The sequence below is a fragment of the Zootoca vivipara genome, chromosome 7 (assembly GCF_965207765.1).
Source record: "Zootoca vivipara chromosome 7, rZooViv2.hap1.1, whole genome shotgun sequence".
NCBI classification, from domain to species: Eukaryota; Metazoa; Chordata; class Lepidosauria; order Squamata; family Lacertidae; genus Zootoca; species Zootoca vivipara.
Window position 1 is genome coordinate 35,317,581 of NC_142590.1, and position 25,215 is coordinate 35,342,795.

The following is a 25,215-nucleotide window of genomic DNA, read 5'->3' on the forward strand; positions in this document are numbered from 1 at the left end:
TCTGACGAAATATACCATGCACTGGCAAAATGCTATATGAGGACTGTAGGGTTTTAAAGAGATAAGTCATTGCAAAGACACGGGAAGACACATAGCCTGGAAGGGAGAAAGAGGATCACTTCACAAGAAAGTATGATGGCATTTGTCCCATTGGACGCAAGTTGTGGGGTTTTAACACTTTGTTTCTTTCCCTCTTGCAACACTGTCAACCCTAGGGCAGGATTCTGTTTGCTCAGCTTTTTAAAGCAAATAAAGATTCATTTTGAACAGAAGAAGAAACTTTTAACCTTCTAACCAAAACAGTTTCGCTTTGGATTGAAAGGTTCCTCACCTGTACTTGAGAAGAAATATCACCAAAGAATAGTACAAAGGGCACAAGTCCTTTTTTTTAATGGCCAGTACCAATATGAGCCCCCAGAAGAACACTGTTCTTAATATAGGGATCACACAGCTTGGCTTCGCAAATACATTTAAATCCCTCTCTTAAGCTACTAATAACACTTAATGAAAGTTTTATGAGAAAAGTACATTTTAAAGTAAATTTTCATATCCATTTTTATTTGAAAAAGCACGTTGAGGAGCAAATGTATTCATGCCAGAATGAGGTAATTTAGGAGAGCCACAAAAAAAGGGGGGGGAGAAATCTTTCAGCAGCCGCCTGCAGAAATAATAAAGAGAACATTGATTAAGCAAGATGACCAATGGGGATGAAATTCCGGCGCTTAATTCAGCATGAAGGTCTTCCTTTGAAACAGAAAGAATGCCCTATCTGCTCACTTCAGCTTGCTGCAGTGTATGGAACGCAGAAAGATAATGTGGCTCTATAGTCCACCATTCTGTGTAGCACAAGAATAATGCAAAGTCTATTGGGTTTGATTCGAAGGTACGTCTGCTACTGGCAATAGAAGGTGCCTTCCTCTGACACAGGGAGATTTTGTCTGTTTAGATGAGCCTTTGGAAGCAACCCGTTGAGAATGGAATGTAGTGGTAGAACAGCATCATGAGTCAGCTAAGTTGTGGCTCAGTGGAATATTGTAAATACCAAACCATTGGCGATGGATCTGTAGCAAGTGATCCAGTGATGTTTTGTGTTTGGGAGTTTGTGAAAAGCCAAAACTTAGACACGTCATGTCAAAATGGGCAAAGATATATTGAGAAATAATGCATTCTGACTCTCGTTTTTCCCTTGCTGTTTGCATGCTACTTCTCTTACATGATTTTTCTTTGCATTTTTTATGTTTCAGAAGTGTAAGAAAGCAGGCAGGGAAGATGCAGTAATGTGCATCGTTGGCCTCACACAACACACTCCTACATTGCTCCAAAGTTTATAACTGATGCCCAAGACACTTTGGTATATCTTCATTGTTGTATGATGCAGTATTCATTATGGAATCTTCATTTATTTTACAGAAACATTCTGTATGTCTATCCTCAAAGCCTTAACTTTGCCAACCGTCAAGGATCTGCTCGGAACATCACTGTAAAAGTCCAATTTATGTTTGGAGAGGATCCAAGCAATGCAATGCCGGTATGGTGTGTGTGTTTGTGTTTGCTTTTGACTTTGGTGCCCTGATTGTTTTTCAGTTGTTGGATGTGTGCTACATGTGGCGTTCTGTGGATCTAGGCTGAGTAGTCTGCTTTGGACTCAAATGGTGCTTCCTCCCCTTTCTGCAGGCCCAACAGAAATAGAGCACAGTTCATATTAGAGATCCCAGGCCCTAAGGAAGTCAGATTAACCTCAACCAGAGCCAGGGCCTTTTCAACATTGGCTCCGGCCTGGTGGAATACTCTGTCTCATGAGACCAGGACCCTGCGGGATTTGATTTATTTCCGCAGGGCCTGTAAGACAGAGTTGTTCCGCCTGGCCTTTGGCCTGGAATTAACTTGATCCCCTCCCCCTTTTTCCTTTTTCTGATGAGGCTGCATTTTAATTTTAATGTTGCATTTAATCTTGTTTTTAAGCTGTATTTTAATTAATTGTTTTATATTCGGTGTTAGCCGCCCTGAGCCCGGACTTGGCTGGGAAGGGCGGGGTATAAATAAAATATATTATTATTATTATTTATTATTACATTAAATGTAAATATGTATGACATGTTATTTTATGACATTTTGTGTCTTCCAATTTATTTAATCAATAAATTCATGCCCCACTTTTTCAGAAGTCTTCTCTACAGTGTGGCTTCCACAGCATCTAAGATTGTTTTATACACATTATAATATACAAATAAAAGATAAGAATTGGAGAAAAAATGCTCCATGCATTTCAAATGAGAAAAGCAGCATTAAAATCCAAGGACCCACAGCTCAAAATCCTCAAGATAATGTTACCCACTAACAGCTGGTGAGGAAAGAGTTGTCTTCAAAGGTCTTTTACACACTGTAAAGGACCCTCAACTGGACAGTCTCACGACTGAGTGGCAATTTCTGAGAAAACTCTTTTATGGATGGCCATCAGCATGAGCCCCTACACAAGCCTGATCTAACCTTTCAAACTTCATGGTGCATTTGGGCTTGTGCTTATGTAGTTCTTGCCATTGCTTTTCTATGATGCTCGTACAACCAACATTGCTTAATATGCAGTAGAGAAATGGAATCGTCTCTCTCTTGAAATCGTGGCAACCATCATTCCAGCCAAATCACCTTCTGCCCGTTTTCCATTTGTAATCATTGTTTAAACTGACGTGCATCATAATTACCGTATATAAAATGTAGTCTACCAGTAGAGGTTCTGGTGTTCATTTTGCCTTGGCAAAATTGACCGACATTTCACTGACGTTGGTATAGGCTCTTGGCTCTTAGCCTAACTTCCAGAACTCAGAAGCAATGTTAAATCGTCTTGTTTTATTTCCTTTTGCAGGTAATATTTGGAAAATCCAGCTGTGCTGAATTTTCAAAAGAAGCATATACAGCTGTTGTGTATCATAACAGGTAAAATGTAAAAGACGTCACGTTACACTATGTGCATAATGCAGTTAAAATTGAAAGCAAGGCAGTAGTGGTTAAAACAGTGTACCAATAGCTATGTGCATGGTGCTTTTTGACTTTTTCAGGGATTTGTCATTCTTTTGATTTTTAAATCTCATGCAGCTTGATCCTGGTGGCATGCCAAGTATTCTAGCAAAACACTTAGAAAAATGGTCAATAACTTTTGGCTGGTTTAGGTAGCCAGGCCTGAGCAGCCAGCAAAAATTTGAGGCTCCCAGGACCCTGTCCCTCCCCACTGGGAGCAGGGGAGGGCTTCAAAGGTGCTCATGTGCACAATGTGAGACTGGCTCAGCTCCAGTCTTGACAGAAGAGTTTGGGTTCATCTATTTTGCACTGCATTTCTGAACATTTACACTATCTCCAAAGTGTTCATCACATACAAGGTCCAGCTCTCTTCCTTGAGCTCGTAGCTGATGCTGTTGGGGAGCAGGGCAAGGAATTAGCCAGACTGCTGTGATATGCTTTGAAGGTGTTCAAAGCACTTCTGACGTTCTTTGAGTCATGAGGACATTTATCTTAATGTAATGCAGTGTGTGTGTTGTCTCCTTGTCTGTAACTTTCTAAGAGAGAACAAACAGGCCATTAAATATTAAAAGAATAGCATTCCTGTATCATTAAACCAAGATTTGATCATGCAAATTTGCCTCTTATCTTAGAAATGCTAAATTCACCTGAAGGTCTTATAGAATTTGGTTGTCTGGAATTAGGGAACTAAGTGGAAATTATTAATTATTCTTCTTTTTCTTTATGCTTCTCACATCAGAAGATTCTGTTTAAATGCAGAATTAGGCAACTAAGCATGGTTGTATTCTAGGCTTCAAAAGCTTTATACTTACAGATGAAAACATTTTATCTCAAAACAGATCTCCTGATTTTCACGAAGAAATCAAGATTAAACTCCCTGCTACTTTAACTGACCACCACCACCTGCTTTTCACTTTTTATCATGTCAGTTGCCAACAAAAACAAAATACTCCTCTGGAGACGCCTGTTGGATACACGGTAAAAACACACAGAGAAACAAACTATTTATCCCACAAATCCTCTCTCTCCCTTTTACTCCCCACTCCTTTCATTTTTCACCTGGGAGCAGGAACGGAGGAGGAGAGCCACAGATTTTTTATTTTATTTTGTTTGATTCAGGTTATTTCTGTATTCTAGTAACTTCTGACTCTTTGATGCCGCTGAGAGCTCAGCGTTATGTGACTAGGTTGAAAGTGACCACCCACTGTGGTACTCAGAATTGGAAACAAGAACAGAGGCAAGCTGATGTTGGACAGAGAGATATATTCTTGTGAACAGAGAAATATATTCTTGTAAAAACGAACCCTTGTGTTCCACATTAGCTTGAAGCGTTCCTTTCATGGTTTCCATTTTCTAGTCTTATCTTTCCTTCTGCCTCTTGCTTTTAGAGCAGCGGTAGGGAACCTGTTTGAAACCGAGAGCCACATTATCTCATGGACAGCCTTCGGTGGGCACATACGTGGGGCAGGTGGGGCCAGGGCCAAATGTTTCTGGAGCAACAGGTGTTTCTTGCCTTTGTCCAGTAGACTCCATTCCAGCCCAGGAAAAATTCAGAGCACCATACAGGCATTATCACCATTCAGAGACTAATATGAGCAAGGCAAAGGCACTTAAGAAGGATGCAGGGCCGGGCCAGTGAGGGGCACTGCCTGGGGAAAGGGGGCGTGGCCTGGGGAGAGCCTGGGGGCCTCTGGGATTGTGGCCCAGAACCCTGTTTTGGAGTAAGAATTTGAGCATATGCCACTCATCACAAAGTCCATGCACTCTTGAACCCAAATCCTTGTGTTGTTCTTATCCTTCAGATAAGTTTTATTATTATTACATTGGATGAATTGGACATACCCTGTGTACAAATGAGATATTTTGCCTTCTTTCCCCCATTATAGTGGATACCAATGCTTCAGAATGGACGGTTGAAAACCGGTCAGTTCCTTCTCCCTGTTTCGCTAGAGAAACCACCCCAGGCATACTCTGTGCTCTCTCCAGAGGTCAGTAGTTCCTTGTGCTAATGAAAATTTAAGCAGATCTGAAATCTTCTGATCCCTTACTTAGACAGCAAGCTTTAAAAGATGTTCATATCTTCCATGTCTAATATTGAATGGAGTGCCTGCTTTTGCTAGACCTATCTGTAATTGATATTTCTGAAAAAAAAGAAAAAATAATAATTGATATTTCTGCTTTGTCATTGTAGTCAGACTCCTAAATGCTTTTATTATTTGCTTCCTCCCCACCCTCAGGTGCCCCTGCCTGGAATGAAGTGGGTAGATAACCATAAGGGAGTTTTTAATGTAGAAATAGTTGCTGTGTCATCTATTCATACACAGGTATGTATTAATAGCAGTCCCTACATGAGAAAGGATTGAATCCAATCTAGATATGAATGGATACAATTTCTCCTATCTCTCTCTCTCACACAGAGAAATGTGTTTTTTGTTTAGATAGAAGATATAATTCGCTTTTAAAGTATCGTGGCTTAGTATGTTTTGTTGGGACTTTTGTCTATGCAGGACCCTTACCTTGACAAGTTCTTTGCCCTTGTTCATGCCCTGGATGAACACATGTTCCCTGTGCGGATCGGCGACATGAGAATTATGGAGAACAACTTGGAGAACGAACTGAAGAGCAGCATTTCGGCACTAAATTCCTCTCAGCTGGAGCCCGTGGTGCGATTTCTCCATCTCTTGCTTGACAAGCTGATCCTCTTGGTTGTACGACCGCCTATCATTGCTGGCCAAATAGGTATTTTATTTATGCTTGGGTTTTTAAAAACATGATAGATCTTGGAGCGAACCCTCCCTGTTGCATTAACTCATCCACACTTTAAACTGCCATAATTACATGTAGACGTTTTGTTCTTCATGGGCATGTTCAAGGATGTTTTCATTGTTCACCTGTAACATTTGGGGGCCATCATTGATTGGAAGTCTTGACGAATGGAATTAGGAGATGTTTGGAGTTCACCATGTGTGTGTTTCTGTGTTACTGTCAATAGAGTACGCCAGAGTTGGCTTGACGTTCAGTGCCTTTTCCTTTGTACTGTAATGCGGATAATTGAAATTACTATGAAGTCATCCCAGGGACAACAATGTAGTATATTTGGCCAAATATGTATACTTGTTGGCTGTGGTAGAGGATTGAAATGGAAGAGAGCTAAACATTTTGTCTGCGACAGTTAGTGAATTCCAGTTGGTGTCCTTTGATCAGTGGGGGTGTTCATTAATGGACAAAGAGGAGAGGCGATTTCTTTCCTTTTACCACTCCTAGCACCTTAAAAAAAATCAGCTTCAGGTAGTTGAGAGATCTTCCAGAACAGGGTGGAAGGTGGAATTGGGGGGGGGGAGTGTAGGGGAAAGAAGAAGTGACAAAAATGATCTTTCTTCCTATTCCATTAGCAGACACCTCTGCTGCATCCAAAAGCTTTTTGTGACCACAGTGCACCAATTTGGATTCCACTGTTTCTGGTTGGCATGCTCCCTGAGCCATTTCTTACCCAGTTCCTTGTTGGAACTTATAATGTATGCTATATAAACTATTCAGCATCCTAGAAAGACTTAATAATTCAAGTGCTTGCTCTCCCCACTAAGGGTTAAATTTCATAATACTTAAGCTACTCTGGAAATGTTTTTCATGAGAAATGAATGTGGGCTTAGCTTTAAAAAAAAGCTGTTGTGAGGTTACCTATACTGATAAATGCTGAACTGCTTGATTGATTTATTTTTAGTAAATCTGGGTCAAGCATCTTTTGAAGCCATGGCCTCTATTGTAAACAGACTCCACAAAAACCTCGAAGGGAACCAAGACCAGCATGGCAGAAACAACCTCCTCACCTCATATATTTATTATGTTTTTCGCTTGCCAAACACCTCTCCCAATTCGCCATCTTCAGGTAGGTTCTCTTTTTGGGGGGTAAAGTTTGGGACTGGGGGGCTTTCTTCTCCAGGTGTTAGTCGTCTTGGGGTTTGTCAGAGGCTGAGCCTAGTTTTAGCAAGAGAACATGTGAGTTAGTTGACACAACCATCGCTTGGATGCACCAGAGTCCCTTATGCACCCCAGTTTCCCCCTCCACATGATTGCTCCCCATCTCCTGTCCACCCATGCTGAGTGGTCCCACAACCTCAAGGAACATATTTCTATGGGATACAAGCAGCTTCAGCTGGAGTGGGTGGTGTCAGAAGATCCCCCTTCCCTTGTGGCTTGTTGAATCAAGGCTCATCTGTTCAGGCTCTTTTCCTCACCACTGAGTAAGTGCAGGCATCTTGATCAGGCATCCCCAAAATGCGGCCCTCCAGATGTTTTGGCTTACAACTCCCATGATCCCTAGCTAACAGGACCAGTGGCCGGGGAAGATGGGAATTGTAGTCCAAAACATCTGGAGGGCCGAAGTTTGGGGATGCCTGATCTTGATGAAGGCACTGCATGAATTCCAGACCAGCTGGGGCTTCCAGTGCCTCCTTTGAAAGCTTCAAAGGCAATCATTTTCAGAGACCGTTGGGAAATGAAGGCAACACAAAGGATGACTTGAACCCAAGGGATCTGCCAACAGCGCCATTGAGGAAGCTGTGGAAGTGGCTGATACTTGAAGTGGAACTAGTGTTGGTTTGGTATACAGTATTCTGCCTCATGCTACCTTGTTGAGTTATATTGTGCTTCATTGTTTTAGGTTCGGGTGGCTTGGGAGGATCAGTCCATTACGCCACCATGGCTCGTTCTGCTGTCAGACCAGCAAGCCTAAACTTGAATCGCTCCAGGAGCCTTAGCAACAGCAACCCAGATATCTCTGGCACTCCAACCTCGCCCGATGATGAAGTCCGATCAATCATCGGGAGTAAGGTAAGATTGCACTTAGCTGAGAGTGATAGCCCAATATTTTTAATTCCTAAACCCTATTCAGGTAGTTAATCTCTTACATTTTCAAACTCCACTCCAGGCAGTGTTATCCGCCCTAAATTGGATGCAGCTTGTACTCTAAAATGTGCTGCGATGTCCTTGCTTGTTCAGGAAGGCAGCGCTCAAAGGGTGTTTGCAGTCATAAGCAGGTTACTTTTCAAGGTGCTCTACCTGTACAAGGACAAAGGCAACGAAAGAGCAGACTCTTTTTATTGTGAAGTTCTGACCTTTACTTTTTCCTTTCGGTCCAAATGATTTTATGAGCCACTTTAAAAGCGTTTTACACCCAGTTACATGAAAAATCAATCGAAGGCACTTTATTTTTTTAAGTCATCTCCCCGTTTGTATAAAAGGGCAAGATGAAAATGGAAGGACCAAGGAATTTAATAATTATTGAATGATTAAAAAAGAAAGAACACCATTTCACCCCAAAAAGCGACACATGTTGTTCTTATTAAACATTAAAGGCTTTGACTGGGAGAGCTCAGAATATTTAAGTATCCATTTGATGGTCTTGCTAATTAAACCACCTTGACCTTTTTGTGAAATGCCTGAGGGAGTGATGTGCACATGGAATTTACCTTGGATATGATAAGTTTTATGTGAGCTGCCTGGCCTTGAGTAATTTGGCAATAAAAATGGATAGAAGCTTTCTTACAGAAACATATTCTGCTTTTTAATAAGCTGGAAGGAGTAATGCGACAGCCTGGCAGAGATATTGTAAAACTCTGGGCACATCAAAATCAGCGGAGACCCTCAATTTTGCTTTGGAAGTGTCATTGATTTCTTTCCCCGACCAAAATCTGATTTGGGGCTTTTTGCTATGCTTCTGAAAACTTGTTTTGCTTAAAATATATATATAGACTGGGTCCAAATTATGGATTGGCTTATTCCAGTTCCTGCCCTGCACCCAGGGGGTGAGGGAGTGTGAGGTGGGAGCTGGGGGAGTGGAAAGAGGAATACAATACAAGGACATGATTGGCACTCAGACTGGCCAATGGATTTTTAAAAGGTGAGTGGAACACCAACCAACCACAAACTGCCTCTTACAGAAATTTTGATTGCAGGGCTGTTCTTGCCCCAGTTGTTGAACTTTATTTACTGTGAGTTTCTAAACTCCTAAGAGTGCTTTCATATTGCTTCATGGTTTATAAATTTTGACTCTGAGACCTGGATTGTTTATTCATTATTTATCTGCCAATGTTTGGTTCAGCGACCTTTGGTCCAAGTATAAAATGCCAACAGGATGGCTGTAGCAATTTACAGGAGCCTAGGAAACTTTTGAAACAGCAATGTGGATGCATCTGTGTGCAGATATCGATTTTTGTGTGTGCCCAGAAATGTATGTGGACAGGTTTCATTACTCTGAGGTGGTGAAGAGAGGCCTGATGAGGCTACTTTCTTTGAAGTAATTAAGATAAAATCTTTGTTATACCAACCACTCAATAGTCTCAGTGGAGAGGTTATGTTAAGTAATATGTTTGAACATTGAATATGTAAGTTTATGTCTAAAGTCAATGGCTAGAACAAACACCATTAGATGTACTGCTGGATAAATGTCTTGTATTTGTTTAAAAACCCACAAAAATTGTTTCTTTAAGATGTAATCAATGACCCAAATTCAGGCAAAATTAGCTGCTCCTAAATCTCACTGAAATTTAACTGCAACTCATTTATAAGTTCCACTAATTTCAGTTTGACTGGCTTTATTTGGATCTGGGCCTATAGTTACAGCATCATACACATATTTATGAGAGTGCTTTTATTATATATTTTTAAAAAATCAATAAAAAATTAGGGAAATTTGATAAGATGCCCTTTATTGAAGGCATCCATCTTTTTAGCATGTAAGCACGTGTTTGATGGGGAAATGAGAGAAATAACCCATTGGACTAAAACATAGGTAGTTTTAACAGTACTAATTGTATGGAATACACTCTGGGTTTCTTTGAAGGAATTGATTTTCTCTGCGTTTTCCTATACTGTGTGGCATGCAACATGTAACATTTCTTTCCTTTCCCTGCTGCTTTCTGTTATATGCCCAGGGCTTAGACCGCTCCAATTCCTGGGTAAACACTGGTGCTCCAAAAGCTGCCCCATGGGGATCCAACCCCAGTCCAAGTGCAGAGGCTACACAGGTGGTGTCTACATTAGAGCTTTCTTCTTGCCTTGGCTAATATTACCTTTATAGAACATCTCATCCTCCCAAGTTTACACTGTGGTCTCCTTGACTTGCCTTTATCTATTTTGAAGAGTTCCATGTCCTCATTTCCCACCCCCACCACTGCCACACTGCATGAAAAACCACCCACTTGCCACCACTGTTTGTCCCCGCTTTGTCTTTCAGTTGTTTCTGGGTTTGTGAAATGATGATGCTATATAATTTATTTTTATTTCCTTCCGCCCTTTCTTTATAATATACCTCTACAAAAGTTCTGAATGTTAGGTGACACATATTCCTAATGAAAACATGTACTAAGAATCATATAAAAGTTGTTGTTGTTTTGGTAACATGCCATTCCTTTTTACCATTTTCATAATGCATTTTTCTTCCTCATCCATCCCTCCTCCTTTTGTCATGTGAATAGGTGACTGTAATTAAAATGGCGTTGTTGTATATGTTAGATCTTAATCTCAGCTAATTACATTTGGATACTGTGGGGGGTGTCATAAGAGATACCGTTGTTGCAAAGTATGAAATATGTCGGGTCTTGACACTATAACCTTAGCTGCTTGCTTCTTAACACTGCATGATTATTGATTTATTGGATATTTGTACCAACCAATGAATGGGTTGAAGTCAGTTGAACATACCTCTCAGCTTTATCTACAAAAGCAAAACAACATTTTTTTCAACCCCAAACAAATCTGATAGACTAGAACATCATTCTAGTCAAAAAGCTGTCAAAATTAAAACCAAGTTTAAGAATAAAAAAGTCATGTTTAGTGCAATAACCATTGGTATTGGATTATACTTTGGAAGTAAGAACCCCGCATTTGTTTAAGCTGGAAGGAATGGCGCTGAGACCTTAAAGTATACTGTTTTCTTGATATACACGTCAACAGAATATAATGCTGCTACACACCAGTTTCATGCTTTGCAACAATACATATCTTTATGCAAAAACTTGGCACTTGATTTTACAGAAGCCTGATCCCTAAACTCTGCAAATATTTTGCTAAACAAATTGCATTTGAAACTTTGTAAGCCATGGCTTATGAAGTCAGGGTCAAGCTCTGCTTCTCTCCCCTCTCCTCATGCTGCACGACAGCTTTGGTGTAAAGATCCTGTTTTTTTGCATCAAAACCAAGGAACTCTGTCTTAATGTCGGTTAACGAACAAGGAAAATAAGCCGGGATTAGATCACATCCTGACTTAGTTCCTGATTTGTTAATGAACATTAAGCCAGAATTCCACAGTGTGGATGTTCATTCAATGGTTTCCATGCCCAAATTGGATGGAGGTGGAAGGGAAGGATGCTTGGCCCCTGCACTCATTCCCAGCTTCATAAATCTTGGCTTATGATTCCTCAAATGATTGTCCGGACTGGGCCTTTATTTGAACGAGAGGCACAAAAGAATTTGATACCTGGACATTTCTGTTTACTTTGTTGATGTGTGTAGTCCCCAAACTGCAGATGTCACCCGCAACCAACTTTAATGTGCTGTCATCATTCATTCATTTCCCACTCTGTAGGCTACAGACCGAAGTTGTAATCGTATGTCTTCGCACACAGAGACGTCAAGTTTCTTACAAACATTAACAGGACGGTTGCCAACTAAAAAGGTAGATTTTAGTGAAGACAATTTAAACATTGTATGGAAGGCAGGGGAGTTTTAAGTCATTATAAACCATTAAAGCCATCATACTTTAGTGGGTTTCCCGCCTTTGTGTCTTGGTTTTGAGAGTGCTAAGTCAGCTTAGCCAAGGTTGCTCAGTTCTTCTTAAAAACCAGGGCTTCAGGCTGTCATAAAATGTTTCAGAAGATTCACTTATGGTTTCAAAAGAGTTCCCCTCTCCAATTTTAAACAATTCTCTCAAGAATAGTACAAAGATTTAAGCAGATGCACAAGAAATGTGGGCTCTGCAGTGGCTCCCACTGGCCATTTTCTGTCTTGGTTTTTCACAAGTTTTGGAGTGAATAAATGAGAGCCAGAAAAAAACAAACTCCTCCCATCTTTTCCATCATCCTTCCCATTCATTCTTTACTTCTTCCAAGGGAGGGGAAGAGATAATAGCACTGCTAAACTTTTATCCTGCTAGAAACCTCCCAAAGCAGGTCTTTTCCACCTACCACAATGGAAGGTAGGGGAGGAACAAACAGGAGCGCCTTCCTGTCAAGTACCCTCCAGGGATGAACTGTTTCCCTCCTCTGCCTCCTATCTTCTTCCGGGAGGCTGTTTGTGCTTCAGAACTGTATCTTACATTTAGCATCTGCAGCACTCTACCCACATGCCAAAGCATAAATTGCATTTTTAACACCTCCGAGGGAAGTGTTTGTTCTAATGTTGCAGGGGCCTCGTGGTTTCATAGAATAACAGAATTGTAGAATTGGAAGGGGACCCTGAGGGTCATCTAGTCCAACTCCCTGCAATGCAGGAATCTCAACTAAATCATACATGCCAAATGGCCAGACGACCTCTGCTTAAAGATCCCTGTTGTTCTCTTTTGTGCCCCTCTGGTAAGATTAAAATGAGAGAGAGGAGCATGTTGTCAGAAGCAGCTGTGATAGCATGATTATGTTCACTCCAGCAGTGTCCCTCTCACCTCCCCTAGGCTTAGGAATGAACCAGTTCCTTATGAAAGCCTGATTTTTAAAAATGAAACAAAACATCAAGACACCCCTACATAATTAGCTTTCAATTATGCCCCTTTGTGGTGCCAAGATAAGAAAAAACAAGAGGGAAGGCAACAGTTCACGAACCAGAAGAGAGAAGCTCATGATGATTTATTCAGCCTAATGCCTTATGTTGATAATCTTTGCCAGAAGCACAGAGTAAATTATAATTTGCTATGATAAAGTATCATCCTGTGTACCTTAGAGGTTCTCCTCTTCTTGGTTTTGTTAAGAAAAGGCTATGCAAAATGTTTAAAACTAAAGGAAGCATTTTGAGGGAAAGAGTGTGATATATCCCCACTGATAATAAAATTCTGGACCAAGGTGATGTGAAATATTTCTCACACACAGTACACACTGTGGTCTGATGTTGTTCCCCAAGTAGTTCATCAAAGCACATTTACCATTGCTGTTCCCTTCACACTCATTGTTTTGCTTACTCTCATCCTTCACTGTGACTTTGTTCGGACATAAATGCCTAACCATGATTTAGCTTTATGAGAATGAGCTTGGCCTCCCCCTGGACTCGCCACTTCTCCACTATGCCTGGGAAGAGGAGGCTAGAAGCTTCCACTTTTTAGATTAAGTACAGTTTAATACGTCATTCAAACCTTAAACTGGTTAATCTTAACTATGGTTAGGAAAAAGAAGCCAACTTCATATTCGTTTCTATCAACCGTAGTTAAGACTTAACCACAGTTCATCCATGTTTGAATGACACAACCAGCTTTGCTTAATAATAATAATAATAATTAAAAAACAGAATCAAAAGCTTCCAGATTCCTCTGTATATCTGCATTGGGGAAGGAGAGAGGGATCATATGAGCTAAGAGAGGCTAGACTTGTTCTCTTAAGTCTAATAATGCTTTAGTATTATGTCCACACCAACCCCGTGTGTCCATTGTTACTGTTGTGGTTGTTTTTTTTTAATGGATTGTGTGTTTGAAAATTATCATGCAACTGATACCGAATGTGAATTTGAATCTGGCTAGCTTTTTCATGAAGAATTGGCCTTACAGTGGGTTGTCTGCAGTGGGAGTGTACGTGAGGCAGCTCTCCAGCAAGCGTGGTTCTTCTTCGAACTTATGGTAAGAGAACAAGAAAATCTGGTTAATTTTCCCTCTCTTCTGTTTCACATTAATTCCACTGATTTCCCAGGTGCTTGTGCTAGTGCAATGCTTGAAATGCCCTTGAATAATTCCGCTAGGTAGTGTGAATTAGAGATGAGACAGGACCTTGGAGGGGAGGGTGGCAGGCTGCTTCTCAAAAACAGTTTTGCAGAGTCTGCTCAGTGATGAGAAGGGGCTCCAAAGAGTGTAGAGAAATGTTTGTGGGGGCATCCCCATTGCGAAGGCAGCTGTGAGAATGCTCCATGACTTGGCCTTCTGTGCTGCAGCCATTTCGTTCAAGGTGCTGTGGGTGATGGTGGTTAGCATGGTTGGGTGTCGCCAAGGACTACACTCCAGGTGGGGGGCTATTGCCCAGCCTCTGTTATTTACTATCTGTTTATGTTCACTTGTTTTTCCCCGAGTGGGCAGTGCCATGAGCCTTCATCTTCCTTCTGGCCAGTGGTTCAGATTGGGCCCAGAGTGAGAGGAGGAGTGAATGGGGAGCAGTGGTGGTGGTGGTGAGAAGAAAGACCACTCAGGAAGGAAATACCACAGAAAGCCTCTTATTCAAGGGTCCCACAAAATTTGGATCCAGCACCGGTTTCATTGCTCACTCTTGCATTGTGGCAAGGCAAGGAACAGGTCTTCTGATTGGCTATGTGGGGCTTTGACTTCACCATGTAGGAAGCTTGTCTTCTACTGAGTCAGACCTTTCGTCTGTCTAGCTCAGTATTGCATACACTGACTGGCAGCAGTTCTCCAGCATTCCAGACTGGGTACATACCAAGCCCTACCTGGGAATACTGGGGATTGAACCTGGGACCTTCTGCATGCAAATCAGATGCTGTACCATTGAGCTATGGCCCTACTTACTGTGTAATTTTAAGAAGAAATAAATAAAAAGGGAAAGCATAGCTCAGAAGCAGCAGCAGCAGCAGCTTGGCACACGCTCAAAAAAGAAATTTGAAAGGAGAGGACAGGATGTATTTTGCCCCACTTGAAACACCAGGAAATGTTTAGAGGTGAAAATTATGCCCCTCACCGAACAGGATGGATCTGTAGCTATTGTTGGTTTGTTTTAAAGAAAGGCATCAAATCACAGTGCTATCTATCCATGGCTGATTTTTTTCCTCCCCACCCTCTCCCCTTGCAACTGACTGCAGCTTATAATATATGTTCCCTCCAGGTAAAAAGTATGGTGCATCATTTGTATTTTGCTGACAAACTCGATGCTCCAAGGAAGAATCGTTTTCCGGAGCGCTTCATGGATGACATAGCTGCTCTGGTCAGCACAATTGCCAGTGATATAGTCTCCCGGTTTCAGAAGGTAATGGAAGAAGTTCAGCCATACTCTTGTCAAAATTTTAACCGCTGATTCCGAGCGATAACTTCCAGATGATGCAAGACAGATTCTTGGATCAGGGCCTTAGCATGAAGCCTCAGTGTTTATCTCTGTTCCTTTGCTTTCATTCCCTTCTGCCCCACCCCAATGTAGGATACTGAAATGATTGAAAGGCTCAACACTAGCTTAGCCTTCTTCCTAAACGATCTACTCACTGTTATGGACAGAGGATTTGTCTTCAGCCTCACTAAGGTGTACTACAAACAGGTAAAGTCTCTGGATAAAAACTGGTGGAGATGGGTTGGCATGAGGTGAAAGCAGAGAATCTTTGGAAACTGCAGCAGGGAAGGGGAAAGAAGGAGAATAGGAGCAGAAGGAAAGTTCATCTCTGGAGCAGAATTCGTAAGAGCAGATGACTGGAGAAGTGACAGGAGCTTCACTTTCAGTTGTCAATTTGAGGCTGGTTCCATGGCATTTTCAGGGGAGGCTGGGGCACTGGGCCAGTTTGACATCTGATGGGAAGGCATTCCACAGAGTGGGTGGTGTGACTATCAAAATACCTTCTGTCTGGTTCCCTGTAGCTTCACTTCTCTAAGTGAAGGAACCACCAAAAGGCCCTTGGAGCTGGACCTCAGTGTCCGGGCTGAACGATGGGGGTGGAGATGCTCCTTCAGGTATACAGGGCTGAAACCGTGTAGGGCTTTAAAGGTCAGCACCAACACTTTGAATTGTGCTCGGAAATGTTCCGGGAACCAATGTAGGTCTTTTAGGACGTGTTATGTGGTCCTGGCAGCTGCTGCCAGTCATCAGTCTAGCAGCCGCATGCAGGATTAATTGTAGCTGTAATTTCTGTGCTGCAGTGGCTTCTTGTGGCCTGTAACTCTTTAACTGTGCTTTCCCCGTCTTTACAAGGTGTCATCCAAGCTTTATTCCTTACCCAACCCGAGCACCCTTGTGTCCTTGAGGTTGGATTTCCTCCGCATTGTCTGCAGCCATGAACACTACGTTACTCTGAATTTACCATGCAGCCTGTTGACACCCCCGGCATCCCCGTCACCTTCCGTGTCTTCCGCAACATCTCAGGTGAGCAGGGTGCCTAGAAAAGACATTGCTTGCCATGTGGGAAGAACAACCCAGTGAGCGGTGGCAGCACTTGTAGAATGAGGTACCTTTTCCAAGTATAGTTCAGCTTTGAATGTAGGTTATCCTTTGGTGCTCATTTGTGTAATCAGCATCCAGACTCGCTGAGGGAAGTGCTTTAAATTATATGGGTGCTGGACAACCAGGAGAACAGAGAGTCTCCTAGGGAAAGGTAAGCACCATTTTTGCACATAGCACCTCTGTGTTTAGTGGATAAAGCCAGCCAGGTTGACTGGCAGAGGACTAGATGGTACAGCACTCACCAAGCACCATCATGATAATTAAGAGCAAGTCACCTTTTTCCACTTGTGGTAGTCATGTCCTGTTGTGATCAACTATTGGGTAAGAATAAGACAGATTTACTCTATTATAAGCCTTGCACTTAAAAACAATTATTGTGGTGTTTTTTTTTACACAAAATGGAGGGAATTTGTCTCATGTGGTTGTTGCAGCATGAATGCTCTATGCAAAATGCTGTAGAGCTTAGATAATTCCAGTTTTTGAAAGAATGTGAACCGCATGCAATTCATGACCAAGCTTACCTGTTGCATACAAATTAAATAAGGTGAACGGAAGGCAAATCTATACAGTGGTACATCTAGTTACGGACTTGATCTGTTCCAGGGTGCCATTTGCACCCCAAAAAGTCTAACTAGAGTGCCGCTTCTGCACACGCGCACGGCGTGATAGAGCACTTCTGCGCACACATGCACGATGCTTCTCCGCATGCACGAAGCATGCAGAACGCTTTTGTGCACACACGCGTGGCGAAGCCTGGAAGTATACATTTCTGGGTTTGCCGCATTCGCAAGCCGAAAAGACGCAACATGAACCTAATGCAACATGAGGTATGACTGTATTGCACATTTTAATATTGTACATTATTGGAACAGTAAAACATAACTCACAGCAGGTATACTATATGTACTGAATATAATTTAAGCTGTGTGTAACTATATACTGCTTGTATATTTCATGCTCCTTGACTTTGTATTTAAGTTGTTAGGATGATGATGATGATGATGATGATGAAAACTATCCCAGGGATGAGATTCTATATTCAGAGGTGTAGCTCACAAATTGGGAAAATTCTGGATTCACTTACTGGAAATACAGAAAAATAGAGAGCAGTGTTTGTGAGAGCTTAGCAGAGTGTATGTGGAGTCTTTCGGAGTTCTGTAAATAAAAGTCTTAAGTACGTTATACAAGACTCTTGTTTACAGTTGCTCCAGCCACATTTATAGGATTACCCAATTACCCAAATGGTCTGTTCGTAAAATGTAACCTGTCCGGAGGAAAGTGCAGCCTACACGTTGCAATCTGACTATATACAGTAAAACTTAACAAAGGTTGGTGTTTGTTTCCATAACAGAGTTCTGGTTTCTCGACAAACATCCAGGACCAGAAGATTGCAAATATGTTTGAACTGTCTGTGCCTTTCCGCCAGCAGCACTACTTGTCAGGCCTGGTGCTTACTGAGCTGACTGTCATTTTGGATCCTGACGTAGAAGGGTGAGTTTTACAATTCTTTTGGGTGGGATGGAATAATTCTAAGGAGATCTAATGTTTCACAAGCAGAATTCTGCTTTAGGCAGGGCTGCGTTCAAATGTGATATTAGAAGGAAAAGAAAGGAAACAGGTTCTTTCTCAAGTCCCAGCCGCTCTCAAGCTCAGCACCTCTGCTTTGATTGCTATCCAAAGATCTTTCCTACCAGAGCAGCCTTTTTATATCGGTACTACGAGGCAGCCATGTATATACAGGGAGAGAGTATGGGCTTCTCCGTAAACATAGTCACTTTCATGGTGTTCCATCTACCACAAGATTGTATTCAGTGCTAGTTCTGCTGAGCATAGACCCACTGAAGCTGATGGACATGGCTAATTTAGGTTTATTAATTTCAGTAGGTTACAACCCATAGAGTCAATGAGAACCCTATTGATGCATGGAGCTCTGGATCACAGACAAAGCGAGGTAGTACTAAGATTTGGCTGCCAAACACCAATTTCTGCTTTGAAACTAATTGTGTTCATGCAGGTTATTAAAAACCCAACCGTTTCCATTAACCCCAGCTACACAGGGGTGTGTGGTCCCTGCCCTCAAATCTGCCAGCAAATTTGCAACTCTGTAATTGGCTTACATTTATGTTATAGATAACCCCATCTGGAAAATAGGAGCTCTGTGTTTTTAACATGGTTTCCCGTTCCCCAGGGAGCCTGTTGTGGTGCCTTGTAAATAAAAGCACCTCTTTGCTTGTGTGTAGTCTCCAGCATGTGGACATTTAGGTTGCAAGCCACACTTTCGGATCATCACAAGTTGTGGTGGCCACCAGGGACTCTGGATGCAGCAACTAAGGCAAAGATGCAGAAGTCTGATAAGAAATTTACAAATTGGAGCAAAGAGGCAGGAAGTGTTAAGGAAGCCATAGCAACCAAGTATAGCCGGCAGGAGAAAAAGAAAAAGGAACAGTAGGGGCATTGATAAGCAACCCCTGCTCCCATTGACTGGGCTTTGGGGGAACCACCATTGGTCATCCTTCTGCTTATTGACCCATTGCTTTCACTATGCCAGTTGACTGAAAAGCATTTGCTCCATTGATCTGTGTGGAGACAGGAGAGAAGCATCTGTAAAATTGGTTCACACCTTTAGCTGCTGCAAAGGTGGTGGGAGCTAAATACATGTTTGAGGGCCACTTGGCTCATGTTTTAAGGGTTTGCATATCAACAAATCCTGTTTCCGTGGTTAAACCAGGGGCCGTGAAATTGCCAGCTCCATGACCGTGATTCATTTACCACTTTACTGCAGGTGACAAAACTCTGGCATCTTTTAATACAGGTGTGCAACTGTAAAATACACTGCACGCACAGACAAATGCGGTATCGGTGAGAGTGTTGGTGTAGGTGTGTGTTTACCAAGTCTTATTTGCTCTAAAACTAATCCTTCCAACCCTACCCGTATCTTAACAGTTTGTTTGGATTGCATAAGAAAGTCATCAACATGGTACACAACTTGCTGTCCAGCCATGACTCCGACCCACGGTACTCTGACCCACAGGTAAAGGCCCGGGTGGCTACACTGTACCTGCCTCTGATTGGTGTGATCATGGAGAGTGTGCCCCAGCTGTATGATTTCACAGGTATTTCGTATGCTGTTTTTTTCCCCTTTTGCATTAAGAAAAATGGCAGATTAACTGCCAGACATGTTGTGCTGCTGCCTGAGTGCTATCTTTCAATTGAACAAGTAATCCCCAAGGAATTCCTAAGTGACATCCAGGAAATGAGTGCTTGAATCTTCAGGAGTTTGCATCAGCGATAAAATTTTGCACGTAGTCCCAAAGCTACACAGAACAGGATGTGTGCCAATGTCTTCTCCACTGGCCTGTTGCTATTGCTGTTGAGTTCTTATTTTATTTAAAAGATTTCTAACACACACCCACACCCTTTTCATCAAAATGTAATGTCAAGTTGGAATACAATCACATCAATAATAAAGCACAACAAAAATAAAACCCACAACAATTGAGCTTTAACGGCAGATGCAGTCAGATCTGGGCCAATTAATCAGATCCCCTCAAAGCCTTGCTGAAAAAGATATTTAGTGGATAGTGGGCCTCATACAAGATGATAATTGATTGGGCTCACTGACTGAAATGTTGGGTTTGTCTGTACACCACTGTTTTAACAGTCGGAGAGTGCAAGATACAGTTCTGCTGTTTAAGCTAAGCACATCTAACCTTATAAATTGTCTGTATGGAATCAGTGTTGGTCCCAGATTTTGAAAGGCCATTGAGCAAGAAGTCCACTTTCCTGCCACTGTGTCCATTCCCTGTCCATTTGCCTTAGATCTCTGGGCCCAGTTTGTACCATAGCCCAGGATTATAATTTTCATTCTCCTTGCTCTTGTTACTGTTGCCATGCCTGAGGAGGCCAGGGGAACAGGCAACAGCAACGAGGAAGAGGAGGAGAACTAAGGATCTCTAGGGATCACAGCTAGAATGTGAGCCTTGGCAGCTGCCTGACAATACCAACTTCTGACAAGTTGAGACATAGAATGAGGCAGGTTCATATGTTTCTACTGGCAAACCGTTTGTGTGGTTGGTATCCTAAACCCAGGGAAAGAGGCAATGCCACACTTTCATCCAGATAATTTATGAGTGTACCTTGAACATAGCTTTACTTGCTCGTTTGCAGTCCAATGTGAAAGGCGTTATTACTGCTTAGCCTCCAAGCTAAACAATACTTAAGGGACAAATTTAGGAGGATGGGAGTGGAGTGGGATAGCCTTGTTGCAGTGGTGCTTCATTGGGACCGGCTTGTTTCTCTACAGAAAACCACAACCAGCGTGGACGGCCAAGCTGCACAGCAATGGAGGACTATGAGAGCGAGGGTGGAAGCATGATAAGCCAAACGGTTGCCATGGCTATTGCAGGAACCTCCGTCCCGCAACTCACCCGTCCCAGCAGTTTTCTCCTAACGTCATCGGTACAGAGAAGTGTTCTTCCTCTAGAACAGGGGTTCCCAACAAAATTTTCTCGAGGACCCCTCATCGAGCCGCTATTGTGACAAGGACCCCCATTGCTTGAACATCAAATGCATTATCTTCCTCTTCATCTGTAGGCCTTTGTCGTTTTAACGAACCACTTTTTAAGCAACGGTCCATTTTTAACTACGTGAACTGTAGCTTCCGCGAAAAAACAACGCTTTGTTTACAAACACTACTGTTTTGCAAAGAGGCAGCGCGCGCCAGGGAGGAGGGAGGGGAATGGAGAAGACAGGGTACCTGCACAGTAGCGCACAAATGAAGCCGACGCGCGCAAAGCATCTTGGGGGGGAGGTGAGCGTTAGTAGAATGCGCGCACCGCCTCTTTGCAAAACAGTAGTGTTTGTAAAGCGCCACCTAACGGCATACAGCAGAACTACTGCCTCTATCCAATTCTAGTTTTGCGCTAGACTCTGCTCATGCAGGAAGCGGCCAAAACAAAAAATCTGTTATCATACGAAATATATTTAATATATTTTTTATTCTAATAGCATCTTGCGGACCCCTCTGGCATAGCTCGCGGACCCCTGGGGGTCCGCGGACCACCTGTTGGGAACCACTGCTCTAGAATGCCTGTGAACAGACAAATGTGCATGTCCCGTGTTTGCAAGGCTGCAAGAGTGGGTGGCAGTCCTGATCACAGAACAGATGGCACTACTGTCTCTTGGAACACAGAGGGTGGGTGGGAGGAGGTGACAGATAGATTGCGCTGCAGCAAAATTATCTCAGTTCCTGGGAGATAGTGGTGTAATAATAAACTCTTTGGCTGCACATCAAGATTTAAAACCTCGCTTCTCCATTGTGAAACACATGGGGGGAATGTAATTTTAGTTAAAATTCAGAGGACTTGCATTAGGTCTGCTCAATAAGTTTGAATATCCCTAATTTTGGATTTTGGTGCCTACTGATGTCTATCCTGTGTGGATATTGATATAAAATCTTGTGTGTTTTATACTTCACTATTGCAAATCACTTCAGGATAGCAGTGTGAAGCAATGGTTAAAATGTAGCAAACTAACTAAACTATTTCATTAAATAATTTTAAATGGATTTCTATTCAATTTTTAAATATATTTCTCAAGAAAGCAGATGATAGATAGATAGATAGATAGATAGATAGATAGATAGATAGATGAAAGAAAGAAAGAATTGAAGTGATATATAGTTCACAGTGATCCACTTCATGGCTATGCCAGTACTTAAAACCAGTGTAATAATTACAATAATTTTATTATTTATATTACTTGGCTGCCCCATAGAATATTAAAAGCACAATAAAACATAATAATAATAATAATAATAATAATAATAATAATAATAATAAATAATTACAATAAATTCAACCAGACTCCTTCCGGAAGAGTAGCTGGTTGAGTAATATTCCCAAACAGAAGAAGTGTTCCTGATTCTAACTGTTTCTTCTTGTGTCTTCAGACAAATAGGCAGCATTCAACATTTTCAGCCGAGTCAAGTCGGAACCTTCTGATCTGCCTCTTGTGGGTCCTGAAGAACGCTGATGAAAGTGTCCTACAAAAATGGTTCACGGACCTTTCTGTGCTACAGCTTAATCGTTTACTGGATTTGCTCTATCTCTGTGTTTCTTGCTTCGAATACAAGGTATAGTAGCAGCGAGACAATTACGCTCACACATTTTTCAAAGAAGTGAAGCGGTACAGGCAGAAAGCAGTTTACATGTGTCCGATTGAGGCGCGATCATGCACATGCTCGTCACTGCCAGTCTAGAAGTATCCTGAAAATGGGGCAGAGCGAGGTAGGCTTATGCATGCTCCGGCAACATGCACAGGGGTCAGGAACAAAACCCTCACACAAAATGGTTGCCGCCTGAATTCAGAACCACACAACCATTACTCAGTTAAAAGTGGATCTGCTAATAATGTTTCCTTCATGTTTCTCACCCTTTAGAAGTCTCCACCAAACCAAATTCCTATTAGAAAGGTAAACTAAATTCCTGTTTTTGAGCTTCCTGCTTTGTTCAGCATGCAATCCTTGGTTGGGATTGTACCCACTGAACATTCTTGAGAGCCAGTGAGTTAGTACCATCTCCTCCATGTTTGCTTGGAAGGGTCTTTCTCTGCTTTGCTGAAGGAACAACTGATTGATTCACATTTCTCTGTGATTCACAATTTTCTAGTTAGCCAAGGATAGGCAAGAAAGCAAATGTAGGATGAATCAACACTACCTGTGCTATTTTTCTAGGAAAACGAGGTGCTGAAACTTACCATGAATGCTTCAGTGGTGCCCACCTGAGAAGTGCTGGAACTGAGTTCCGGCAAGTTCCGACTGAAAAAGGAACCCTGAATGCTAGAAATATATACCACTTTGTAGCGAGTTTAACTGTCTTAGCTTCCCCCGAAAGATTAGAAGTAGAATTTGTGGATACTGCGAATTCTGTGTTAGAGATAGGAAGCTGCCTTAAACGGCATTCTAAATAATTTGCTTTATTTGTTTATTGAATTATTACGGGCTTTCTATGTTTTGGGCTGACTCTTGTTTCATGTTCTATCCTCTTTCTTGTGAACTGTTCAGGGTAAGAAAGTGTTTGAAAGAATGAACAGCCTGACGTTTAAGAAGTCAAAAGACATGAGAGCCAAGCTTGAAGAGGCTATACTTGGCAGCATCGGGGCGAGGCAAGAAATGGTACGGCGAAGCAGGGGACAGCTGGGTAAGTTGACAGAAGGGGCTGAAATGGTAAGCCCCCTTCATGCACTCTGTGTGATGGACAGGGAGATCGGCCGCAGTCCTGCTGCAAGCATTGACCTCTGCAGTGACAAGGCAGGCCAAGCAAAGCAAACCTGCCTTGTGCAGGCTCAGGCTGAATGCCAGAAGGAGGCAGAGCTTGGATGTTGCTTCAGCAGCAGTCAGCCTCCACCTGAGTCCTGCATAGGAGCCAGTGATTCAGTCCGCTTTTCATGAAAGCTGCCCAATGCCAGCAGTCCTTTACTCTGACAGAGCAGGGGAGACACTGGCTGTACTGGGCCCTCTGCAATGGAGCCCTCTGGAGTCAGCGATGCGACATTCCTTGATACTGAGCTAGTCTTGAATTTATGAATAGTAAACTATCCTGATAGTGTTAATTAGATATTATAGAACTAAGGTGGGGAACCTCAGACTCGAGGGCCAAATATAGCTCTCCAAACCTGTATATTTGGCCCTCAAGGCACTCTCCAGGTGATGGCCCTTTCAGGACCTTGGCCCTCACTGACTGTATTCCGCACCTCTTTGAGTGTCCTTGCATTTTGATGGTTCCTCTTAACTATTTAAATGGAGGTGTGTATGTGTAAAACCAGTGTCTCTCCTCCACATTTTGTGTGCATGCGACTGAAATGCAGCCTAATGTACAAAGGGAGATGTTAACATCTGTTGCCCGGACCCCTTTTTCCTCAGGCCCCTGGTCCACCCCTGGTGGGTGGCCCCTGGAAGGGTGTTTATGAAGGAATGTGGCCTTCCAGTTAAAAAGGTTTCCTTCTCCTGTTTTGGTAGATATGGTAGTATTGATTTACTCACACGTTTGTTTGGAAGCTGGTTCATTTTGTATTGAAAGGATTGGTCAACACTGATGCAATAATAATTTAATCTGAGGTTAACCATCCCCTGTGTGCTAAGGGTGTAGTCATGATACCTCATTTAATTCGTCAAACGCAGCAGTCAAAGATAAAAAAGTTAAAAGCAATTTTTAAAAACCTTTGCTTGGCAGAAAGAAGTCCTTCTGGGAGTGCCTTTGGAAGTCAAGAGAACCTGAGATGGAGAAAGGATATGACTCACTGGCGACAGAACACGGAAAAACTTGACAAGTAATGTTACCTTATCCAAACATTTTAACATTGGAATGGCCAGTTGGCCAAGATAGGGACTGCCTTGCTCCTCACAGTATGAGCAGGTCTGGACCTGAACTGAGATAGGACTAACCTCATAAGAATAGCACTATCACACACGTGTGTTGTTTATTTAAAAGAAAATGAGGCTGCAATCCCATACCCACTTCCCTGGTAGAAGGGGCATTAAACTCAACGGGACTTGCTCCTGACTAGACTTGTATAGGATTGTGCTGTAAGGGAAGATGACCTATGCACTGATAAGATGGCTATAGGATGCTTTAAGTTGCAGCCAAGAGTAACTAGGTGTAATTGCATACGTGCCATAAGTCACTTACTCCATCAGAGCATTTTGGAGTTCTCCAAGCTGACTCCTCTCCTACCCTAATCCATCACTTTGATTATTTCCCCCACATGTGCTGTGTTTTTAGAAGCCACAAACCAGCCAGGTACTGTAGCACTGGTCTGCTGTGTTTAATTTCCCCCCCTGTCGTGCGTTTGTACTTTTGCTATTGCA

General features: G+C 42.3%; 1 protein-coding gene across 4 annotated transcripts in view; it reads left to right on the forward strand.

The window, feature by feature from the left end:
• Window positions 1–25,215, forward strand: part of DOCK7 (dedicator of cytokinesis 7) — a 114,380-nt gene that overhangs the window by 61,995 nt on the left and 27,170 nt on the right. For 2 of the 4 annotated variants that reach the window (XM_035123060.3, XM_035123061.3), the window contains exons 15-34: window positions 1,411–1,528; window positions 2,861–2,931; window positions 3,852–3,990; window positions 4,899–5,000; window positions 5,250–5,336; window positions 5,520–5,751; window positions 6,734–6,898; window positions 7,673–7,842; window positions 9,945–10,037; window positions 11,597–11,686; window positions 13,730–13,825; window positions 15,033–15,173; window positions 15,342–15,455; window positions 16,101–16,271; window positions 17,701–17,840; window positions 19,293–19,462; window positions 20,653–20,807; window positions 22,300–22,482; window positions 23,413–23,548; window positions 24,581–24,677. In XM_035123060.3, coding sequence (XP_034978951.3) covers window positions 1,411–1,528; window positions 2,861–2,931; window positions 3,852–3,990; window positions 4,899–5,000; window positions 5,250–5,336; window positions 5,520–5,751; window positions 6,734–6,898; window positions 7,673–7,842; window positions 9,945–10,037; window positions 11,597–11,686; window positions 13,730–13,825; window positions 15,033–15,173; window positions 15,342–15,455; window positions 16,101–16,271; window positions 17,701–17,840; window positions 19,293–19,462; window positions 20,653–20,807; window positions 22,300–22,482; window positions 23,413–23,548; window positions 24,581–24,677 — 2,670 coding nt within the window. The remainder of the gene's footprint in view (window positions 1–1,410; window positions 1,529–2,860; window positions 2,932–3,851; window positions 3,991–4,898; window positions 5,001–5,249; window positions 5,337–5,519; window positions 5,752–6,733; window positions 6,899–7,672; window positions 7,843–9,944; window positions 10,038–11,596; window positions 11,687–13,729; window positions 13,826–15,032; window positions 15,174–15,341; window positions 15,456–16,100; window positions 16,272–17,700; window positions 17,841–19,292; window positions 19,463–20,652; window positions 20,808–22,299; window positions 22,483–23,412; window positions 23,549–24,580; window positions 24,678–25,215) is intronic. The other 2 variants (XM_035123063.3, XM_035123064.3) reach the window with 1 other exon arrangement.